This window comes from Protopterus annectens, chromosome 14.part0 (genome assembly GCF_019279795.1).
Source record: "Protopterus annectens isolate FY-2018-M chromosome 14.part0, PAN1.0, whole genome shotgun sequence".
NCBI lineage: Eukaryota > Metazoa > Chordata > Ceratodontiformes > Protopteridae > Protopterus > Protopterus annectens.
Window position 1 is genome coordinate 861,122,981 of NC_056748.1, and position 20,555 is coordinate 861,143,535.

The window sequence follows — 20,555 nt, forward strand, 5'->3', positions numbered from 1 at the left end:
ACGTGGGGGAGAAGAGGAGCAACTTAGTTTTGTTGAGGTTTAGGATTAGATGTTGATTGAAGAGCCATCTTTCCACTGTACTGAAGGTATTTTGGGTTAATGTGAATAAAGTAGCTGGTGAGGTGTCAGAACAAATCAAGGTGGAGTCATCTGCATACTGAATGCAGGTAGCATCTGGGATGACTGAATGAAGGTAATTGATAAAGATGGAGAAAAGAAGGGGTCCTAGGATGAAGCCTTGGGGGACTCTTAATGTGATAGGTAAGCGAGATGATAGCTTGTCCTGCCATAGGACTGCCTGTTGCCTGCCCTGCAGGTAGGATTGAAACCACTGGAGTGCATGGTTGTTTAAGGAGAAGGCCTTCAAGGTATTTATAAGCATTTTATGGTCAACCATGTCTAAAGCCTTGGATAGATCTAGAAAGTGTGCTGAGGATAGTTTGTTATTATTGTGGTTGTGGTTAATGATGTTAGAGAAAGAGAGGAGGGCAGAAGTAGTACTGTGGTGTGACTTAAAGCCATGCTGAAAGTTGGACAACAGCTTGTTCTGTGTAAGGTAGTGCATGAGCTGTATGTGTACACACATCTCCATAATTTTAGCTAGAGGTAACAGAATAGCTATGGGACTAAAGTCTGACAGTTCAGTGGAATTGCCTCCTTTATGGAGAGGTATGACATGGGAGATTTTCCATATAGTAGGTACAGTAGCTTCAGATATAGCTCTGTTGATCAAGATTGAGATTGGGTATTCTATGGTGTCAGCAGCCTTTTGCAGATAGTCTGTTGGGAGGAGGTCAGCAGCCATATATATTTATATATGTATAATATATATTTATTTATTTATTGACATCTGTTAACTGGGTTAGTCCAGCCGAGCCAGGGGCCCATTTTCAGTGGAGACCCGAAGAGAAAATCTCCAGAAAATTAACAATTATTACAGAAGTTACAAAGATATAAACAGATAATAGAAGTCTGCTAGCAAGTAACGGCATGACACACATTTATTAACAGGTAACAAATCTATAAATATTAAAAATGACAAGAGTATGAAATTCAGTTGAATACCATACATGAGGTTATTCCAATGTACAAAGAGTCAATAGTAATACAAAACCCCTTTTTTTTGGGGGGGGGCATTTAAAAATAGGGAAAAGTAACATAAGGTACAGGGTAAATGTGGAAAAAGACATTATGTAGATAAGAAGGGAGAATAAGTCAAGTGGGGGTGTTGACAAGGGCATGACCATGTCTTTTGTAGATAAAGTTTAAGTTCTTGCTTGAACAGGTATTCAGGCCAATAAACCCAAACTCCACAGCTTTGGACATGCATATTTCGGCCTTTTTATTGACACCATCAGCATAGCATAAATAGATAATTTGGCTATACTTTAGAAACACAGGGTCTTTAAACCCCGCTGATGCCCACAACAATTAAGGTGCCTGAAAATTAGCTGAATGTAACCATAAAGATTTAAAAAAGTAAAAAAGTCATGGACATTCAAAAGCTATGTAGCCAAAACACTTGATGTCCTTAAGGGGTCACTTACACATATTGCATGGGCTGCCACTTCAGGAGGTTTAAGGCATCACACAGTGGAAACTCTAGCTTGGCTGAGTTTTGTTGAAGTTTTTACTGAAAGGTTTGTCTGTGTGTCCTTTCTACCCTTTAGTTTGTACACACAAACAGTAAACAATACTGCAGAATCCTCGGGGGCTTGGGAAAAAGAATACCTGACCTAATAAGCTGAGTTAACTGTTTATGAACTTGATGGGCTGTGGAAAAAAACTGTTCTTATATATGCTTGTTTTGGTGTGTATTAATCTACAACACCTGGCTGGATGTGAAGGGTCGGTGATTATATTCCCTGCCCTTGAAGTTTACTGAGTATTTTGTTGTACTTTTATTATTTATTATTAAATATATTTAAACCTATTATTCTGTCTAATATTTGTGAGACATATTTAAGCTCTTATTGTACTTGCCTATCTGTTTGGTGACACTGTGCAGGCCACTCCTAATAGCCTTGCTCTTGGAAAATCTAACATATGGATTAATAGTAACATTAGATAGTAAGATTAGACACCCTTTGCTAAGGGCCTTAAAGTAGCTGATAAGTAGTGAGTGGTGGTGGTGGTGAAAACTACCTTATAGTCTGGGCAGAAGGGGGGCATAGCTAGTAAACCTGTGCCAGCCTTTTGTGTGTGTGTGTGTGTGTGTGTGTGTGTGTGTGTGTGTGTGTGTGTGTGTGTGTGTGTACATCAAACCTCAAAGTGCGTGTGTGTGTGTGTGTGTCAGCTACTTGGGCAGGGCCACAAAGCACTTGTTGGACAGAGAGGATGCTGGAGGTCTCAGTTTGGCCAATCAATTAAGATCTCAACCCTATAGCTGTGCCAGTGGGGAGTCTTACTGGGAATCTAGAGAAAGAGGGAGAAACCAACCCCAAACTGATTGTGGTCTCTATGTGCTCTTAAGGGAAATTGCACTTTACTGTGTGTGTACTTGCCATCCTCCTAGTGTGTACACCCCCACTGTTGCCAGTGGTGAGGATTAAGGCTCCTTGATCATTGGGCCAGTGTTGGGGCATCACATATTAATTAAACAATCAAAAAAATTTAAAAAAGTAAACAATAATCAAAGGATGGGAGGAAACGCAGGGGAAGACTAGATGGTGTGTGTGTGTCGGGGGGGGGGGGTGCTGAAACAGTAGGCCTAGGGCTCCATTTCACCTAAGTCCAGACCTGTACATAGATTTGTTGCAATGTATCACTGTTGCAACTAAATGCCAGTAACTTTAAATGCCCCATTGTGAGATGGGCCAACACAGGCCTGTTGTAATATAGAGCATTGTAGCTACAGGTCAGTCTTTGCGTACTACTCCTAGAAGTTTGCAGCATGAACTAAAAGGTTGCTTAGAAGGGGTGGCAGTCACAGGGTGATACTTAGACAGGAAGTGCCTAGGGGGCCCCAAACTTGACATTTGCTGGGGGGCCTCCAAAGTGCTATCACCGGCCCTGCTTGCAGTTATCTTTTTCAAAAGTTTACAAACTCAGCAATTTTCCTTGCTGATTAGTGTGTTGCCAATATTTCTTTTCATGCTTATTGTGTTTAGAGCAAATATTTTCACACAAATGTGCTGTCTAGCACTTGTGGTTTAGGTAAGTTCAGTGGATTATGTACTAGACAAATGTGTACTCAAGCGATATACCCACACGTATATTTTATATATATATATATATATATATATATATATATATACATATATACATACATATATATATACATATATATATATATATATATATATATACACACACACACACACACACACACACTCGCACACACACACACACACACACACACACATACAGACACACACATACAGACACACAGACACACACATACAGACACACGCACACACACAGACACACACATACACGCACACACACACAGACACACACATACAGATACACAGACACACACACAAACACACACAGCCACACACGCACACACACACACACATACAGAGACACATACAGACACACATATAGACACACATACAGACACACATACAGACACAGACACACACACATACAGACACACAGACACAGACATACATTCACACAGACACACGCACACACACAGACATACACACGCACACACACATACAGACACACACACACATACAGACACACACACACACACACACGCACACACACACACACACACACACACACACACACACACATACCCAGAACTGTCAGATGCCTACAGTGATCCAGTGGACAGTCACCACCATCAACAACATTTACTAGGCACGTCTTTGGGATACTGGAGGAAATGAAGTATCCAGGAAAAAAACATGTAAACATGGAAGAAATACAGACTCTGAATAGAAGGCACTAGCTGAGCTAGGAAAATAAATGTGTTGTCCTTCTTTTTCCTGTTGCTACTTACATCACTAACCCCCCTGATGATGGGTTTGGTAGCATTTTGTCTCAGAATAAACACTTCCTTGTGTATATTGGTTAACCAAGCCTGGTCATACCCTCTTTCTTCAAAAAAATGTGTCAATATGATGACCTCTTGGAAAAAAGTGTCATCATCAGATGTAAGTCTACAGAGGTGGATAAATTGCCCCTTAATCACCCCTTTCTTCATATGCCTATGGTGTAAGCTATCTCTGTGCAAATAGTGGTTGACAAAGACATCTTTCCTCAGGGGTTGCTATGGGGGCAAGGGTGGCCTTATCTTTTGCCAGCCTTGTAATGGCCATGTGGGAGGAGAGATATTTGTATGTACATCCACAAAGGTCCCACATTATTTTATATCAAAGATTTATTGATGATTTGATATTTCTGTGGACTGGTGATGAGAGAGAATTTGAGTCCTTTGTTAGGGACTTAAATCACACCACAGACTTTTTGAAATTTTATGTGGGAAGTTTTGGTAGGACCATTCATTTTTTGGATATACATTTGGTTTTTGATATGTCCAGTAACACTTTTGTGAGATTTATAGGAAAGATGTTTTTGTCAACCAATATTTGCACAGAGATAGCTTACACCTTAGGCATATGAAGAAAGGGGTGATTAAGGTGCAATTTATCCACCTCAGTAGACTTACATCTGATGATGATACTTTTTTTCAAGAGGTCATCATGTTGACACATTATTTTGAAGAAAGAGGGTATGACCAGGCTTGGTTAACCAATATACACAAGGAAGTGTTTATTCGGAGACAAAATGTTGCCAAACCCATCATCAGGGGGGTTAGTGATGTAAGCAACAGCAGGAAAAAAGAAGGGCAACACAGTTTTACTATTTCTTTTCCCATCCCCATTGTCAATGAAATGGGTGTCATCTAACACATAATTAAGGACAAATGGAAGGTTCTGATGGGGAATAGGGAACTCATACAGGTAGTAGGTGTAGAACCCAAGTTCACCTACAAGAAAACTAAGAACATCAAAAACATTTTGGAAAATGGTGGTGGAGGGGGGGCACACTTCAGCACTGACTGATGTGAACAGTGTTTGTGGTACTTTCTCCTGTAGGAAGTGTAAACAATGTAGGTATATAAGCAATACATCTAGTACATTTATTGCACATCTTAAAAGGACTATTTAGGTCCACAGACGGTTTACCTGTGAGAGTACAAACATAGTTTATGTGGCAATATGTGACTCTTGTCCTAGTTCCTATATAGGAAAAACCATTAGATATTTAAAGAGTAGAATATATGAGCACACACTTGCTATTAAGAGAAAGGACTTTACTAATGCTTGCTATTCACTGTGTGAACTTCAAAAAGTTCACCTTTTCAGTCATAGATTATGTTCAACAAGTGGATTATATAGGAAGCACCAATTTGATTTTAGAATGAAAGGAGTCATTGTGGCAGATCGGTTTGGTAGCAGACAGAGCCCCTGGTCTGAACGAATCTATTAATATTAAGTGTTTTTTAGCACTAAAATAACATTCAAATCACAATAATATGACAAGGTTTTTATATTAAGACATTTTTATGAAGCTTTGATATTCTAAGCAGTTTGGAAAATAAGACAGTTTTTATTTTTACAGTATGATTTTATACCTTTAAAGTATTATGAAAGTCATGTGATGTGTGATGCAACTTATAAGAGGTGCGTTTTGAGAGGTTAACTTTTTTCTGAAGAAGTTCGTGAAGAATAAATTTGAACAAAAGTACTAAAAGAATTGTGTTCCATCTACAGCTTTTGGTTTGAGTTTCATTTTCCAGTTTATTGTGTGCTCATGTGGTCTGTGGTACTGTCACAATGTGAAGGCAGAGATATACTGTTAGTCTTGACTGAGAGTATTTGCATTGGAATTTGGAGCAGTGACTACTTCAGAAGGAATCTGATAAAGATTATTTTCATTGGATTTTAACATGTTGTGCGACAAGATGTGCTTCAGATGACATCTGAAGAAACAACATTTATGTGGAATTTATAAGGAAGGATATTATACCAATCTTATGACCCTGGATGAAAAGCTTAGAGACCCTTAAAGTTTCTGAAGGCAGTGCACATGAAACATTTACTTAGGACTGCAATTGTGTAAGAGAGCTAGATAAATGCATCCTAAATGGTAGTGCCTGGGGAGTCCTCAGAATAATGTATATGGTGGAGTAGCTTGAAATGATTTGTGGGAGGTTGAGTGCAGCACAGAACAATGAGCCCTTGTATCAATGTGGAATAAGCTCAGACTGGTAGCTTCTTGCGCAGGGCCAAGAATGGCACAGAACATGATAAACTATTGTGTATAATATTAAGGAAGGTGAGGGAGGGGATTTCAGCAGACTTTTGAATATAGTGGGCTACAGAATAGGGTGACAATAACTCTGTGAGAAAAGGAAAATCCTGTATTTTAGAATAGGGTGGAATATGGACATGAAGGTTTCTGTTGAGATAGTTGAATGGGATAAGAAGGAGAACGTTCAAGCTGGTTGTACTACAGAATGAGATGAAAGCCCCAAAATACAGGGAAAAAGTGGTACAGGTAGGACATTTTTTGTTGGTGTGTGGGAAGGGAAGGGAAAATGAACTGTCAAGGTTAGGACTTTAGTAGTTCAAAAACTCTTGGAGGGTGTCTCCAGAGCTCAGCTAAAAGCCTGTCCTTCTGGACCAGATGGAACCTTGCTGGTTTAACTGTCTCTGCAGATAAAGTTTTGGTAAGTGCACTGAAAGGGCTGTTATAAAAAAAAAAATATCAGTATTTTTTCTAGGCTAGTAGGACACAAAGTAGTCGATGTTTTAATCACATTTACTGTCTGTGGAGATGGGCAGGAGTCCGAGATGTGTACCTGGTTGTTCCTATGTGGAGAAGAGGCATGGATAACTACGTGGCTCATACATGGGGAAAGGATGGTATAGGCACGTTCAAACATAACTGTACTCCAGACTCCTTATATTTGAGCTGCATCTTGAATGTTGAGATGTTTGACCTGTTTTTTTCATAAAACTTTATTAGTAGTGACTTGTGTATAAGCACTCTAAGAAGACCAAAGTAATTTCAGGTGGATATAATAGTACATGGATGTTACATTTAAAGTATGCTGTATTTTTAGATTTTAATAGGTTTGTTTTCAGTTTTTGGTTCAGGACTTTTAAATAGTAAAGTGTGATTAGTGTACAGTTCATTTTATTATACAGTAAATACACTGAATCTAGATTACAGAAATTAAATCAAATCGTAGTAAACACTAAAATTGTCTTTTTGGGGCTTGTAGAAGTATGGTCATAGTGGTAAGTGCAGGATTTTGTGGGATGGCCAAGACTGTTTTGTGTTCAGTTTATGGATAGCACATTTAGTGAAGCATACTAGCTGATGCACTGGCTTGCAATCAGATAATGTCTTTGTCTGGCTTTTAGCATTATGCAGCATGGACAGAATTTCTGAAGCATGTGTACTTATTCATTGTATTCCCTTCCTGAATCATTTGCTCTGAAAAAGGTTTTTTTTACCATCTCTCTCTCTCACACACACACACAGACACACAAAGAGAGAGAGAGACACACACATACACACACACACACACACACACACACACACACACACACACACACACACACACACACACGCACACATGCACACACGCACACACACGCACACACACGCACACACACGCACACACACGCACACACGCACACACACGCACACACACCATACATTCTTATTCCTACTGTCCTTGTTTGACTTTATCTTGGCTGCATTTGTTTACCCTATTGTGAGATATGATAGTTGATGACAATCGGAGAGAGTCTGAATTCCTTGAAACAGAAGTGTTAACATTTTAATAATTCTTTCCTTTGCAAATTGGATATTATTGAATCTTCATATTTCAAATGTGTGAATGTTGCTAAATATATGAGTAGTGAATTTTAGCATTTTAATTTATGTAGCAATATTTTGCCTGGAAAATTTAAGCTTGTTGGGTTGAATTTTCAACTTTGTAATATTCTTGGTATACAGAGTTTTTTTAAACATAGCAAAGTGTGAATTTCAGAGCCTTTTAAGTTTCATTTTTTATTATTCTAAGGGAGTATTACAACTTGCAGTTTCTGTTTTTATTACAGCATGGTGATTTTTTTTATCCTTAAGCTATCCTTAAGCTCATTTATGAAATGGCTATCATATTCTCACAGAGGAAGGACATGTAATTTATATGATTGTTTTTGTTTTTCTTCCACAGCTGATGTTTTTGGTTGACATCCATGCTTGTGGTTTGGAAGAAGAAACTTATGTTAAACATCTTGAGCAGTTGATGTGTGCATTTGTCCACCCCGTCTTTTTTTTTTTTTTTTTTTTGGTTTGTTTCTTTTATTTAGAAAATGGGTTTGTTAAGGAATTTGATTCCCAGCTAGCCTGTTGCTGTCTGTTCTGCAGACATTTGAAAACAGTTGTGATGTTAGAATGAAATAAGTGATTCCCAAAGCAGTGCATGGTGGTGTCAATGTTTCTCCCTTCCCCAATACGGTCTGACTTTGTAGTTGTTCAATATAATTTAGATGTACGAGGCTGAAGCAGAAGCAGTTAATTTTACTTTTATGAAAGAAAACTGTAGTTTTGTTTTGTAATTTGCACAACTTCAAAGTTTGATGTAAGTTCAAATATTAATATAAATAAAACACTATTGTTCTTATGTTTATTTTGTGTTTCATGATTATATTTTGCCTGTTCTTCAGTTTGCATTTAAAAGTTGGTATCCCACAATTCCAGAGTGGGCGGGGTTACATAATTATGTATGTAAATGTTATGTCACTCACCGTGCAGATTTGTACCTATTTTTCATGTACCTTTGTCCAGATTTTCTATGATTTCAGGTTGAGAGTTATGTCTGGAGGTGTGTGCATCCTTTATGAATATGGAAACACTACCGCCTTTGGAGCTTCGGTCCAAGTTCTGGGGCCAAAAGGTGTGGAATGAGTTATAGCCTGGTAGTGCAGGGGTGCTTTCTGCCGACTTGAACCAGGTCTCTGTTACAGCACAAATGTCGATGTTCTCCATTTTAAGTAGTGCTTCGAGAGAGTGCAATTTGAGATTTAGACTTCTAGCATTGAGCAGCATGACCCTCAAATTGCATTTGTTTTTAACTGTTACGGTGGTCATTTGGTCTTTGGAACACCACCTAAAAAAGGCAGTATAAGGGTGGCAAGAGCCTTAGTCAGTATCCAGAAGCCCAGGGGTGACAGATGCAGGCCATTTCTGGCAAAGCATTGAGGTCTATCACATGTCATCCCACCTAAGGTGGATCACCTTAGAATGACACCAGAAACTTAGCCAATTGTTGAAATCAATCATTTTCTGCTTGTACTGTGGTATCATTCTGGGTGATGGTAGGATGCCGCTCAGGGCTAGGGTCATACCCACCTGGGCTACATAATCCGAGAGCTCCTCCATGTCTCTTTTCATGTAGTCCAGGGAGGTACATCTCAGGTCATTCATACCCACATGTACAATGACAGAGTCATATTTGTACCTGTTGTTGAGGGACCTGAGTGTGTGCATTATGTGGCAGATCCTGGCACCTGAAAGGCAGCTGACTGTTACTTTCTCATTATTCAACCTAGTGAGTGGGACATCAGTGTGCCTCACTATCGAATCACCTATGATTAGTGTGTTAGGGATGCTGTTTTGCCTTAGGGGCCTTTGGCTGAGTGGCATACTGTTTAGGAGAGTTATGTGTGTTGTGATTAGTGTTGTCTTGTACTGGTCGAGTGCGTTTCTGCCTTGGCAGTCTCTGCTGCATGGGTACATTTTTATTGAGACCCTCCGCGAAGGTGGGTATGTGGTTTGTGTTTTTATGTGAAGGCAGTGCTGGTGTGTGTTCTGGAGGGCTGTGTGTTCCATGTGATGTGGTGCAAGTGTTGACCTTCTCCTCTTCACCAGCTATTCAAGTCTTAGCTGGAGAGTGCACTGCATCTCTCGCAAGTCTGAGTGATGGAAGGTAAGAGGAGAGGGTTGTTGGTGTACATGACATGAAATAAAGAATAAAAGTGGGTAATAGAATAATTAGGAATCCAACTATTTTATGGGAAAGATCTGTTATGAAGTCCACATGCAGCAGACATTAAAGGCACTTTTCCTGGCAGGGCATATATTTAGAACTATTCCTTCATGCACAACTAAGGACACAAGGGCAAGTGTAAATACAAGACAATGGCATTCAATTTAGTTTCACCAATCAATCAGGATTTTCTTAGGAGATCAGTGGAAACAAGATTACCCAGAGAAAAAACAATTACAGACAGATAGAACATGTATACCTCCACACAGACAGTAACTAGAAGTCATGACTGAAATTAGGACACTACGTTACAAATGCTGTCACTGACTGCTAAATAATGTAAAGCTTTCTGTATCTTCTCCTAGCTGGAAGTGAACGTGCATTAACTGTGAAGTCAACAACTTTTGTGAATAGGATTTACTACACAAAAAGTAGAAGAATGGAAACAGAAGGAAAATGCATGTAATAAACTGGCGCTAATAGAACTAAAAAAATGTGTAAAAAAAAGATTACTCACCGTGGTCAGAGTTAGACTGGGAAACCTCTCCACTCATTACATCCAGGAAAAAATCTGGGGGGTTATTGAAGGCTTCACACTTAAAACCTGTAAAAGGAAAAAAATACATCAGAAAAAGGCACTACAGATTTAAACACAGTCAGGCAGAACAATCTCCTGGTTGTTAAGCAATACAACGGTATAGATATAATGAAAACAATTTTAAGTCTCCAAACAGAGCTTAATTAAACTATATAGTTTTTAAATCTTTTCTATCAAAATAACTGAATGAAAGACAGCATGACACTACACAGCAAAATAGATTTGTCAGTTGACACAGGCCCATGAACAGCCTTTCCATGTAAGTGTAAAAATTAACTACTTTACAATATGTCTGCTGGACTCTTTTTGTCCACTCTGAATGCTACTCGGCCACAAAAGTAAATAATAATGTATACGGCAACTGACCTCTGAAGTTTAAGACATTAATCTACAAACCTAAAGACAATAAGTCTGTACTACTTGACATGTAAAAATATCCATTAATACATAGCTGCTAAATGAGGTTACTGAAACAGGAGCATCCTGTGGAAAAGAATAAAAGGAGATGCTGTTCCGGAAACTTCATTTCCACTTTTAACATTTGCATACCTCCATAAGTAAATAAATACCTCTTACTACAAAATCACTCACGCTAAGCTGTGAGCTGCTCTATCAAACACTAGAAAATTTCCCACTAATTTTGCAGGTAGAAAAGTGAGGCTACCTGGCTTAACATTTCCAATCTTTTCCCTGGGTTCACACTTTATAAAGGAGTATATAACCACCACCATCCAGATCCTAGGAACAATGCTATCTATAATACAGGAAGAGATAATATCACTTTCTGCATGGTTTGCTTGCAACTGTGAGCATCTCCTTTAACTCCTAGTTTAAAATCTGATCATACAGTTTAATGGCAGTACTATTAATAGTAACAGAATACTATGTACTATTATTATTATTATTTCTACTACTATTATCATTGGTTTACAAAGGCTCATCTGTAGGCCCTTTTCAGTACTATCTATATCTATATCTATATATAGAGAGAGGGAGAGATTGCATTGTATTGGGGGCACAAAAGGTAAATGGAGAATATTAGGAATAAAATATGCAGATGTGTAGAACATGGAGACTTTACTGAGAAGAGGTCAAGACCAAACACCTTGAGATTGTCAGGCAGAGATCTTATCAGTCACTGTTCTGCAGTTGCATTACAATTTCACAGTTCCTACAAGTTTTCCACAACCGTCTTTATTATATTAGCAGCTGTTCACCTCCACTGAATTATCTGCATCATACAGCTACACAATTTACCCTACCAGCACAATGCCTTGCAAACCTGAACAATTAATTCTACACCTATACTTCTGTTTACCTGTACTCTGTCCAGTTCCATTCTCTGCTTTGCTCCTTCTGCACTGTCCTCTATGCCTTAAGAGCTCTTTATCCAAAGTATTACACTTCATGTGATTTTCCTGCCTGATACCATAGCATAATATGGTCTAGCACTTTTGCTACTTTCACTCCTACCTACTTATCTCATTCCTTCTTCTACCTTCTCAAAGGTTCATTTCCTCTATAGGTGCTCTTACCTTCTCAGTGACCCTTGTAGGTGGTCTCTGAGCTCTCCTTACTTTCATAACTCTTCCCCCATGAATGTATAACTATATTAGTCTATAACCCCCATCCTTTAATGATCCTCCTTACTGATTATCAAATAGATTGAAATGTTTCCATGATGAAGCTATGTTCCTAACTTCATCCATGGCATACTTCTGAGATTGTGAGCTATGATGCAGTCGGCTAACTATCCCTCCCAAATTTTCTTTCTCACTACTTCACTTTCTTTACTGAGACATGCCAAGTCCAAGAAATGTGCTTTTCCAGTTGGCAATCTTAATTTACTGACACCCCTTTCCTTAGCCAGACTATTTAATAAGGCAGTTCCCCTATCAATGAAAGAATTAATGAAAGAGCAACTTTCAGTGAGTCTTTAGCATAATCCCATATACTCCATAAAAATAGTATTTTATTCATACATAACATTAGAACCATCACATCTGACACGTGGCCCAGAATTATCAGAAACATCTTTCTATATAGGGAGAAACGTACTACAGCAAACTGAATACATAAATCTTCTACTTGGGAGCGTTCTTTCTAGAACTGTGTCCAAACGGTTCCCAAGGAAAATAAATATTGAGACGGTACTAGGTTTGATTTTTCTTACTGAAAGCAAGATGCTGGGACTCTGCAATGAGAATTCCAAAAATCTTAATTCTTTAAAACTCAGCTGAAGTCTGTGCTTGAAAAAAAAGTCACGCAGATGAAGCCAAATCTGAATGTCAGGCCTCCTTATACTAGCTGTGGCACGATTAAGCATTCAGAAAATACTCTAGGATTACTAGTTAGACCAAAAGAAAATAATGACCACTGGAAATAAAACACAGTGAAAAAATGTTTTTTCCTTGGGGCCTGTCTAGTTGATTTGTTAATGATCTAGAAGTCACTGGAGGTTTGTTTTCCATTAAGAAACAACTTTACCTCTAAGTCTAGAAAAAAATTAAAAAGTGAGGTTCATACCTTAACACAAAATTCAGATTAAACTTTTAAAATTGACACAGTACTATAATAAACAGTGCAGCACTGATGAGTAATTTAAGTCTGAAAAGTGATGCCATGCCTGTATGTTGAGGTTTATATTACATGTTGGCATTAAAGAACATATTCAGAACCATTTTTTGATTTGAGATGCATCCTATTCGCCTCCTGTGACAACAGAAAAGGAGTCAAAACAGAATCTCAGTCAGTAAAAACTAAGATGTTACCAGTTATAACAAATAAGAACATGTCCCAAAATAGAAATTTAGTAAGAATAATGACAAAATGTAATATTTTCTTAATGAGAAGCACTGATTTCCAGATGTTATAGCTTTTCAGATGTAATTTCAAACTCTTTTTTTTTATTTTTATTTTAAAAGGCTTCAAAACACTTTACCTCCCATCCACATGTCCAATTTGTTCCCTTAAATGAACTGATGTTCTAGGGATTACTTCAGTGATAAAAGTTATTCCTTAAACATGTGTCATTCAAATAAATAAAAAAAAAATAAAAAATTTCAAACTCTCAATACTTACCAATGCCTTCAAAATAACTTGTAGCTTCTCCTGCGGGCCCGGCATACACAACTTCTCCTTTGTTTAGCAGAACCAGATTATCAAAAAGTCGGAAAATAGAATAGCGAGGTTGGTGAATTGAAAAGATGACAGTTCTTCCATTCCGAGATAACCTAATCATCAAACCAAAATATAATGAAATTGTAGCTATTACAAACATATCTTTAAAAGGGCTCTTAAGAATGAAATGTTTGATGAGACATAGGAAGGGAAAAGAAACAACAGGCAACAAATCAATTAAAAATAATAACACTAAGCTTCAAATTGTACAGACAAGTACTACACACTCATATACCTACTACTAATAAATACAAGAAAAGTGACAACAAAGTTAATGCAAAGAAAGTGGTTTTGTGGTTTTGCATGTTTAGTGTGCAGTGTTCATACCTAGGGAAGATCCAAGGAACACTGATCCCTAAAAAAAGGCTTCAAAACACTTTACCTCCCATCCACATGTCCAAGTTGTTCCCTTAAATGAACTGATGTTCTAGGGATTACTTCAGTGATAAAAGTTATTCCTTAAACATGTGCCATTCTAATTAACACAAAGTTGACATCCTTACATTTGTATATTTTCTGGTTAGATGATAAAGATTAAATACATATTGTAACAGCTCAGATTTATATGCTGTGTATGCAGTAATTGATTTGCTCCAAAAGTGTCTGTAATGCAAGGTAACATTTCCTTTTTTTTTACCATTCTGTGCATCACAAATCTTGAGTAAATATTCTTTTAGTAAATCATCTCTGGATAGCCTCAGTTCTGTTCAACTGTGTCCTAGTGAAAATATAAAATTAAATGTATTCTAGGATTGGTCACAGGTACGTAGCATATAAACTTACAGATTTAAACAAGAGTTTTAACTGAGTTTGGGCATGCTTTTAATGATGTTTACTTGCCCGACAAACTAAAAGTTTGAGGAAATATGAATATCCAGATCCTTATATGAAGATACCTCTTCAAGAGTTTGAATATCTAATATTAAAGCTTTTTTGATTTGAGGGTTCCTGGTGTATACTACCTGAGAACTGACTGTTTGCAGCCAACAAGAGAATAACTTTTAAGGTTTTATTAAAATCAAACATATCTTCTTTTTCTGAAGTTTAAATACACCCTATTTAACAATCATCAGCATACTTGGCATACCAACAATATCTGTTAACTGGGTTAGTAGAAAATACCAAGTTGAACAGAAAAGGCCCCAGGAAAGAGCCCTGGCTACATCTGGCACTACTGGCAAACACTCAGCACAGTGCCTTGAAATGAAACACATTAGGTACTACGAGGTAACTAGTTGTTAATCCAATTAGTTATGAAAGGATTCTATTTAGACTTCTATAATACTTAAAGTACTGAAGAATGTGAAAGACATTCAAATGCTTTGGCTAGCTCCATACATATGACCCCTGTGCGTTTGTCCTGCTCAGTTGCTTTATCATAAAAATTCCACAAAACTGGTAAATTTGCCTACAATGTTGGTGTAAGTTGTGCAGTCCAAAATTGTTTTTAGGATCTAGTAGGGGATTCAGTAACCATCTCTCAGAGTATGCAGATCAAATATGTCAGGCTGATTGGACAATAATTTCACATTTCTGATTTGCTACCCTTTTTATGAACTGCTGTAACTATAGACTTTCTTCAGCAGTCAGGGACAACAGAACAAATCAGCAATATATTAAAAATGTTAGGTAATACGGGGCATAGCTCCTTGTGAATTCTTGTTAAGAGTTGCTGTTGGAATATTGCCAGGTCCCACAGGTTTGGTAGAACCTATCATTTTTAGTAAGTTAATAAGCAAATCTTCAGATATTACAAGGCAAACTGCTGAGTCAGCGAATACTAATGAAGGTATAGGGATGGTATTTGAAGCTGTATTCACTGATTTTAAGAAGTAAGACTTACAGATATTGGACGTCTCTTATGTAAGTCATAATTTTATTACTGAGAGAAATTGCTAATATCAAGTCCCAACTTTGGTATAAAAGTTGACATATTTATAACAAGTTTTCTTATTTACCATTTTGATAACTAATCTGGTCCCAAAAATTAGGCTTTCTTATTGAAATTTAGCTTTTTTTTTTAATATATATTTTGTTTACGTGCAGTTTGTTTCAGGCTGTTCAGTGCTTTTTATATTTTTCAAGGTAATGTTTCTTTTTCCGGTAAATTTTATGTAAACCTGCTCCCAACAGAAATAGGAAATGTATGTGTTTTAACTTTAGGATTAATAAAAGAAGATTTTATTTCAGTAGAGTTAGTCAGATTTTTTTGAGTTGATATCCTGCATCAGCTTGCATTTTACTGACAGCATTCCAGTTCTCTAGCTTTAAGATTTCTAGAAGATTTACACTGTTAAATTTATTAAAGTTAAACTTTAGTAGTACATTGAGTCCAGCTGAATACTGAACATAATCAAGCTATAGTCTGAATTACTTAACAGTGACAAAAAATACATTCTAACAACTCAAAATATTAACTGAAGGAAATAACAGTGATTGAAAAAATAAGTTAATGCAAAAAAATGTGAAATCTGAATTTACTAAGCATGCAAACACGTTAACATAAAATTTAAGTATCATACCTGGTAGGCTATTACACAGCTGTAAAAATGGGTAAAAAACATAACTTCAGATGTCTATAACTTCCCTGGCTCTGAACTTGACATTCAAGATCATCGTTGTAGTTACACTGTTATACCACATGGGAAGCACTTGTCGATAAGGAATGGATGGTATCATTCTACACTACAGAATCGGGAAAAAAGAAGTTATGTACTCACCATAACGTTCCATGTGAGTTGCTCTATCTCGCCTTCATTCTTCACTGATGGGTGACTAGCAAGCTCAAAGTTTTCCAGCAGCTTGCGACCCAACCCCTTATCCTACAATGCACTGCTGGAATTACCTCAGATCTTGTTTGCTGCATACCATATAGAAGTGCAATAATTATTCTGCCTAGGAATGAAGACACATTGAAAAAAAAGAGGATGAAGACAACCTCCAGGTCAACTGCCAGCTAGAAGGGGGAGGAGGGAGGGACGTGAGAATGAAGGCGAGATGGAACAACTCACATGGAACGTTATGGTGAGTACATAACTTCTTTATGTGAAGTTGTTCAATCTCGCCATTCATTCTTCACTGATGGGTAGCGTCCCTAGCACCCTGATCTTGGGTGGCTCAGAAATATACTCTTTAGAACCGTAGAACCAAATGAAGTCCTGTCCCTGGAGGCCTTATCCACTTTGTAATGAGTTATAAAGGTGTGAGGTTTAGACCATGTGGCTGCTGCACAGATGTTGTCCAAAGGTAATTTGGCTTGAAAGGCTGAAGAGGTAGAAACTGCTCTGGTTGAATGAGCCTTCACCTTACTAGACAAGGGCATATTATGACAAGAATATGTGTAAATGATACAATCTGACAGCCACTTAGACAGAGTTGTTTTGGCAACTGGTTTGCCTTTCCTGGCCTCAGAAAAAGACACAAAAAGCTGATCTGATTTCCTAATGTCTTTTTTTCTGTCTAAAAAGTTGTCTGTGAACATCGAGTTTGTGCAACATATATTCCAATTTGTTGGTGTGATTAGGGGTGAAAACTGGCAATTCAATGACTTGATTGATGTTAATCTCAGAACATTCTTTAGGCAAAAAGGATGGATTTGTCCTGAGAGACACTCTATCCGCATGGAAGACCATATAAGGGCTTTGATGGATAGGGCTTGGAGCTCTGACACTCTGCGGGCTGAAGTGATGGCTACTAGGAAGATAGTTTTCCACGATAGAAATTTTAGTTCACAAGATGATGCAGGCTCAAAGGGAGGAAGAATGATGCGAGATAACATAAAATTCAAATTTCAGGGAGAGTAAGGTGTCTTCACTGGAGGCCTCATGTGAAAAGAACCTTTTAGAAAAGCCTCAGACGATTGGTGAGCCATAATATTCAATCCATCGATCCACAGATGGAAATTAGATATAGCAGCTAACTGTACTCACACCGTAGCAGCCGCTGCTCCTTTGTTGAAAATGTCTGTCAAGAATTGTAAAATAGAAGACAATGGCACTTGGTTAGGGTCAATGTTATTTGAAGAGGCCCAAATGTAAAATCTCTTCCACTTACTATGATACAATTTTCTAGTGGAAGGTTTATGGGAAGCCAACAAAATTTGACTAGTGTCATGGGAAAGATTATAGAGCCTGGCTATGCGGGGAATTGGAGCAGCCAAGCGGTTAGCTTCGGTGTCTGCAATGATGGATGAAGATCCCCTGACGATGTGTCAATAAGTCCGGAACTGGGTCCAGGATCCATGGGTCTTCCAGAATGTGATGGTAAAGAAACGGAAACCAAATTTGCCGAGGCCAATGAGGGGCTATAAGGATGATCGTCCGTCCCAGCGACTTTGCTTTCTGTAAGAATCTGGGTATCAGGGGAATTGGGGGAAATGCATAGAGGAGACCCGGGGGGCAATCGTGGACAAGAGCATCCCTCAGGGAGTGACCTGGCATGGGAATCAGGGCAAAATAGCTTCTGCATTTGTTGTTGATGTGACTAGCAAACAGGTCACAGGAAGGCTGGCCCCATTTGCGGAAAATCCTGTCTGCAATCTCTTGTTTGAGGGACCATTCATGGGGCAATAAAATTGCCCTGCTCAGTCTGCCTGCTATGACGTCGGATTTGCCCGGGATGTGCATTGCTAACAGAAAGTGCTGGGATGACACTGCCCACTGCCATACTCTGAGGGCTTCTCAGCAAAAGGGTTAAGACTTGGTCCCGCCTTGCTTGTTCAGGTACCAGACCACTGACATGTACTGCAATTGTCCCTAGAGGAAGAGAGTCCTGAAAGTATTGCAATGCCAGAAGTACTGCTCTCATCTCCAGGACATTGATATGCAGATGTGATTCTTGATCTGTCCATGTGCCTTGGGCAGTCTTTCCCTGAAAAAGCCCCCCCACCCTATCAGGGAAGCGTCCGTGGTCACAGTGGCAACTGGAGGGGGTAGCATGAAGAGAAGTCCTATTGTGACATGAAGAGACGTCAACCACCACTGAAGATCCTTCTTGCAGGAATTCGTTATCAGGATCATGTGATTCATTGGAAGTTCTTGGTAAGAACATTGTGTGAACAGAAGCCATTGAAGGATGCATCCTTGCTAACAGGATTGCCAAGATAGCTGCTGCCATCAATCCTAGTACTTTCAATACCTCTGCAGCTGGTGCTCTGTTCTTTGATACCAAGGACATGATGTGTTGGCGAAGAATAAAAAATCCTTTCTGGTGGAAGACGAAGAGTGGTGGCTGACGTGTCTAATTCTGTCCCTATAAAAACGATATGCTGTGACTGCAACAATGGAGACTTTTCGAAGTTGACTGTAATGCCTAGCCGATCGCAGAGTGTCAGAGTAGCTTCTCTCGCTTGAAGAAGTTGATGCCTGGTGGTGGAGGTAAGGAGCCAATCGTCCAAATACGGAAACACCTGGAATTCTAGACGCCTCATGTGAGCTGTGACTACTGCCATGCACTTGGTGAACACTCTGGGGGCTGTAGTAAGACCAAAGGGCAGAGCTCGGAATTGATAATGGTTGGCTCCCAGCTGGAAATGCAGGTGATCTCTAGATGGCCTGGCCATCTTTATGTGGTAGTACGCATCCTTGAGATCAATCGGGCACATCCAATTGTCCTTCCCTAAAAACCGGAGTATGGACTGTAGCGTGACCATTCGGAGCTTCTCTTTTCTCACAAATTGGTTGAGTCTGCTGAGATCCAAAATGGGTCTCCAGTCCCCTGTTTTCTTTGGAACTAAAAATCTTGAGTAAATTCCGAATCCTGTTTGGTCTGCCGGGACTGGCTGGATGACTCTTTTTTTTCTAGCAATCGGCGTACCTCTATTGCTGCCTGTCCCGTGTGACTGGGTGGAACGTCCGGGATTTTTTGACGGGAAGGGGCTGGGTGGAGAATGGTATGCAATTACCCTCTGGAAATGATACTGTGTACCCAAATGTCATTTGTTATATTTAGCCAGGCTTCTGGGTACAATGACAAGTGACCCCCGACTGCCTCCAGAGTAGGACAGCCGGGCTTTCCCTTCAGGAGCACTGGTAGGACTGACCAGAGAAATGATCTCTGTCACCCTGGTGTTGCGGACCTCCTCTGCCATGAGGGCGGTGTCTTCCATTGTAACCCCCTCCTCTGCCTCTGGAGGGGGGGCTCTCCACGTGTGTAATGAAAGGCTCCTTGGGCTTTCCGGAACCACATCTTTCCTCCCCTCTGACCTTTAGAAAAGGGTCGAGTGGGCGTGGAAAAATGGACTCCGATGGCAGACAGAGTCTTTCCCTCTTGCTCACACCTGGTCAAAGTCCCCTTCACCTTTGGCCCAAACAAGGATGAGCCGTCAAACGGGGTATTCGAAAAGGAGGACTTGAAGGATTTCGCGAAGGAACAGAGTCGCATCCAGGCATGCCTACGAAGAGCAATTCCTGTACCTGCAGCTCTACTCAAACCATCAGCTGTCTCATCATCAAGATACGAGACACATGGACGAGTTGACTATTGAATTGAGGGTAGCGAGCTGGGTGGCAACTTTGTTGGATGTACTCGTAGCTACAACACCCTGAAGAGTATCTCCCAACTCCATAAGGAGATCTCTCTGCAGTCTGGTAAAATGTGCCAAGTAGTTCAGTGATCTGAGTGAAAAAGTTGCTGAACTAAACATGCGTTTCCCATATCTATCCATGATCCTAGATTCTCTGTTAGGAGGATGGATAGAAGAGGAAGTCTCAGACATTTCCTTTTTGGCAGCTGCCGCCACCACCATGGCAT

The 20,555-nt window shown here is 39.2% G+C and overlaps 1 protein-coding gene across 1 annotated transcript in view; it reads right to left on the bottom strand.

Moving 5' to 3' along the window:
• The window catches only part of LOC122789302 (broad substrate specificity ATP-binding cassette transporter ABCG2-like), a 707,388-nt gene that overhangs the window by 405,286 nt on the left and 281,547 nt on the right, over positions 1–20,555 (bottom strand). Inside the window, exons 7-8 of the mRNA XM_044056623.1 lie at positions 13,707–13,858; positions 10,545–10,631 (exon numbers count right to left, since the gene is read on the bottom strand). Coding sequence (XP_043912558.1) covers positions 10,545–10,631; positions 13,707–13,858 — 239 coding nt within the window. The remainder of the gene's footprint in view (positions 1–10,544; positions 10,632–13,706; positions 13,859–20,555) is intronic.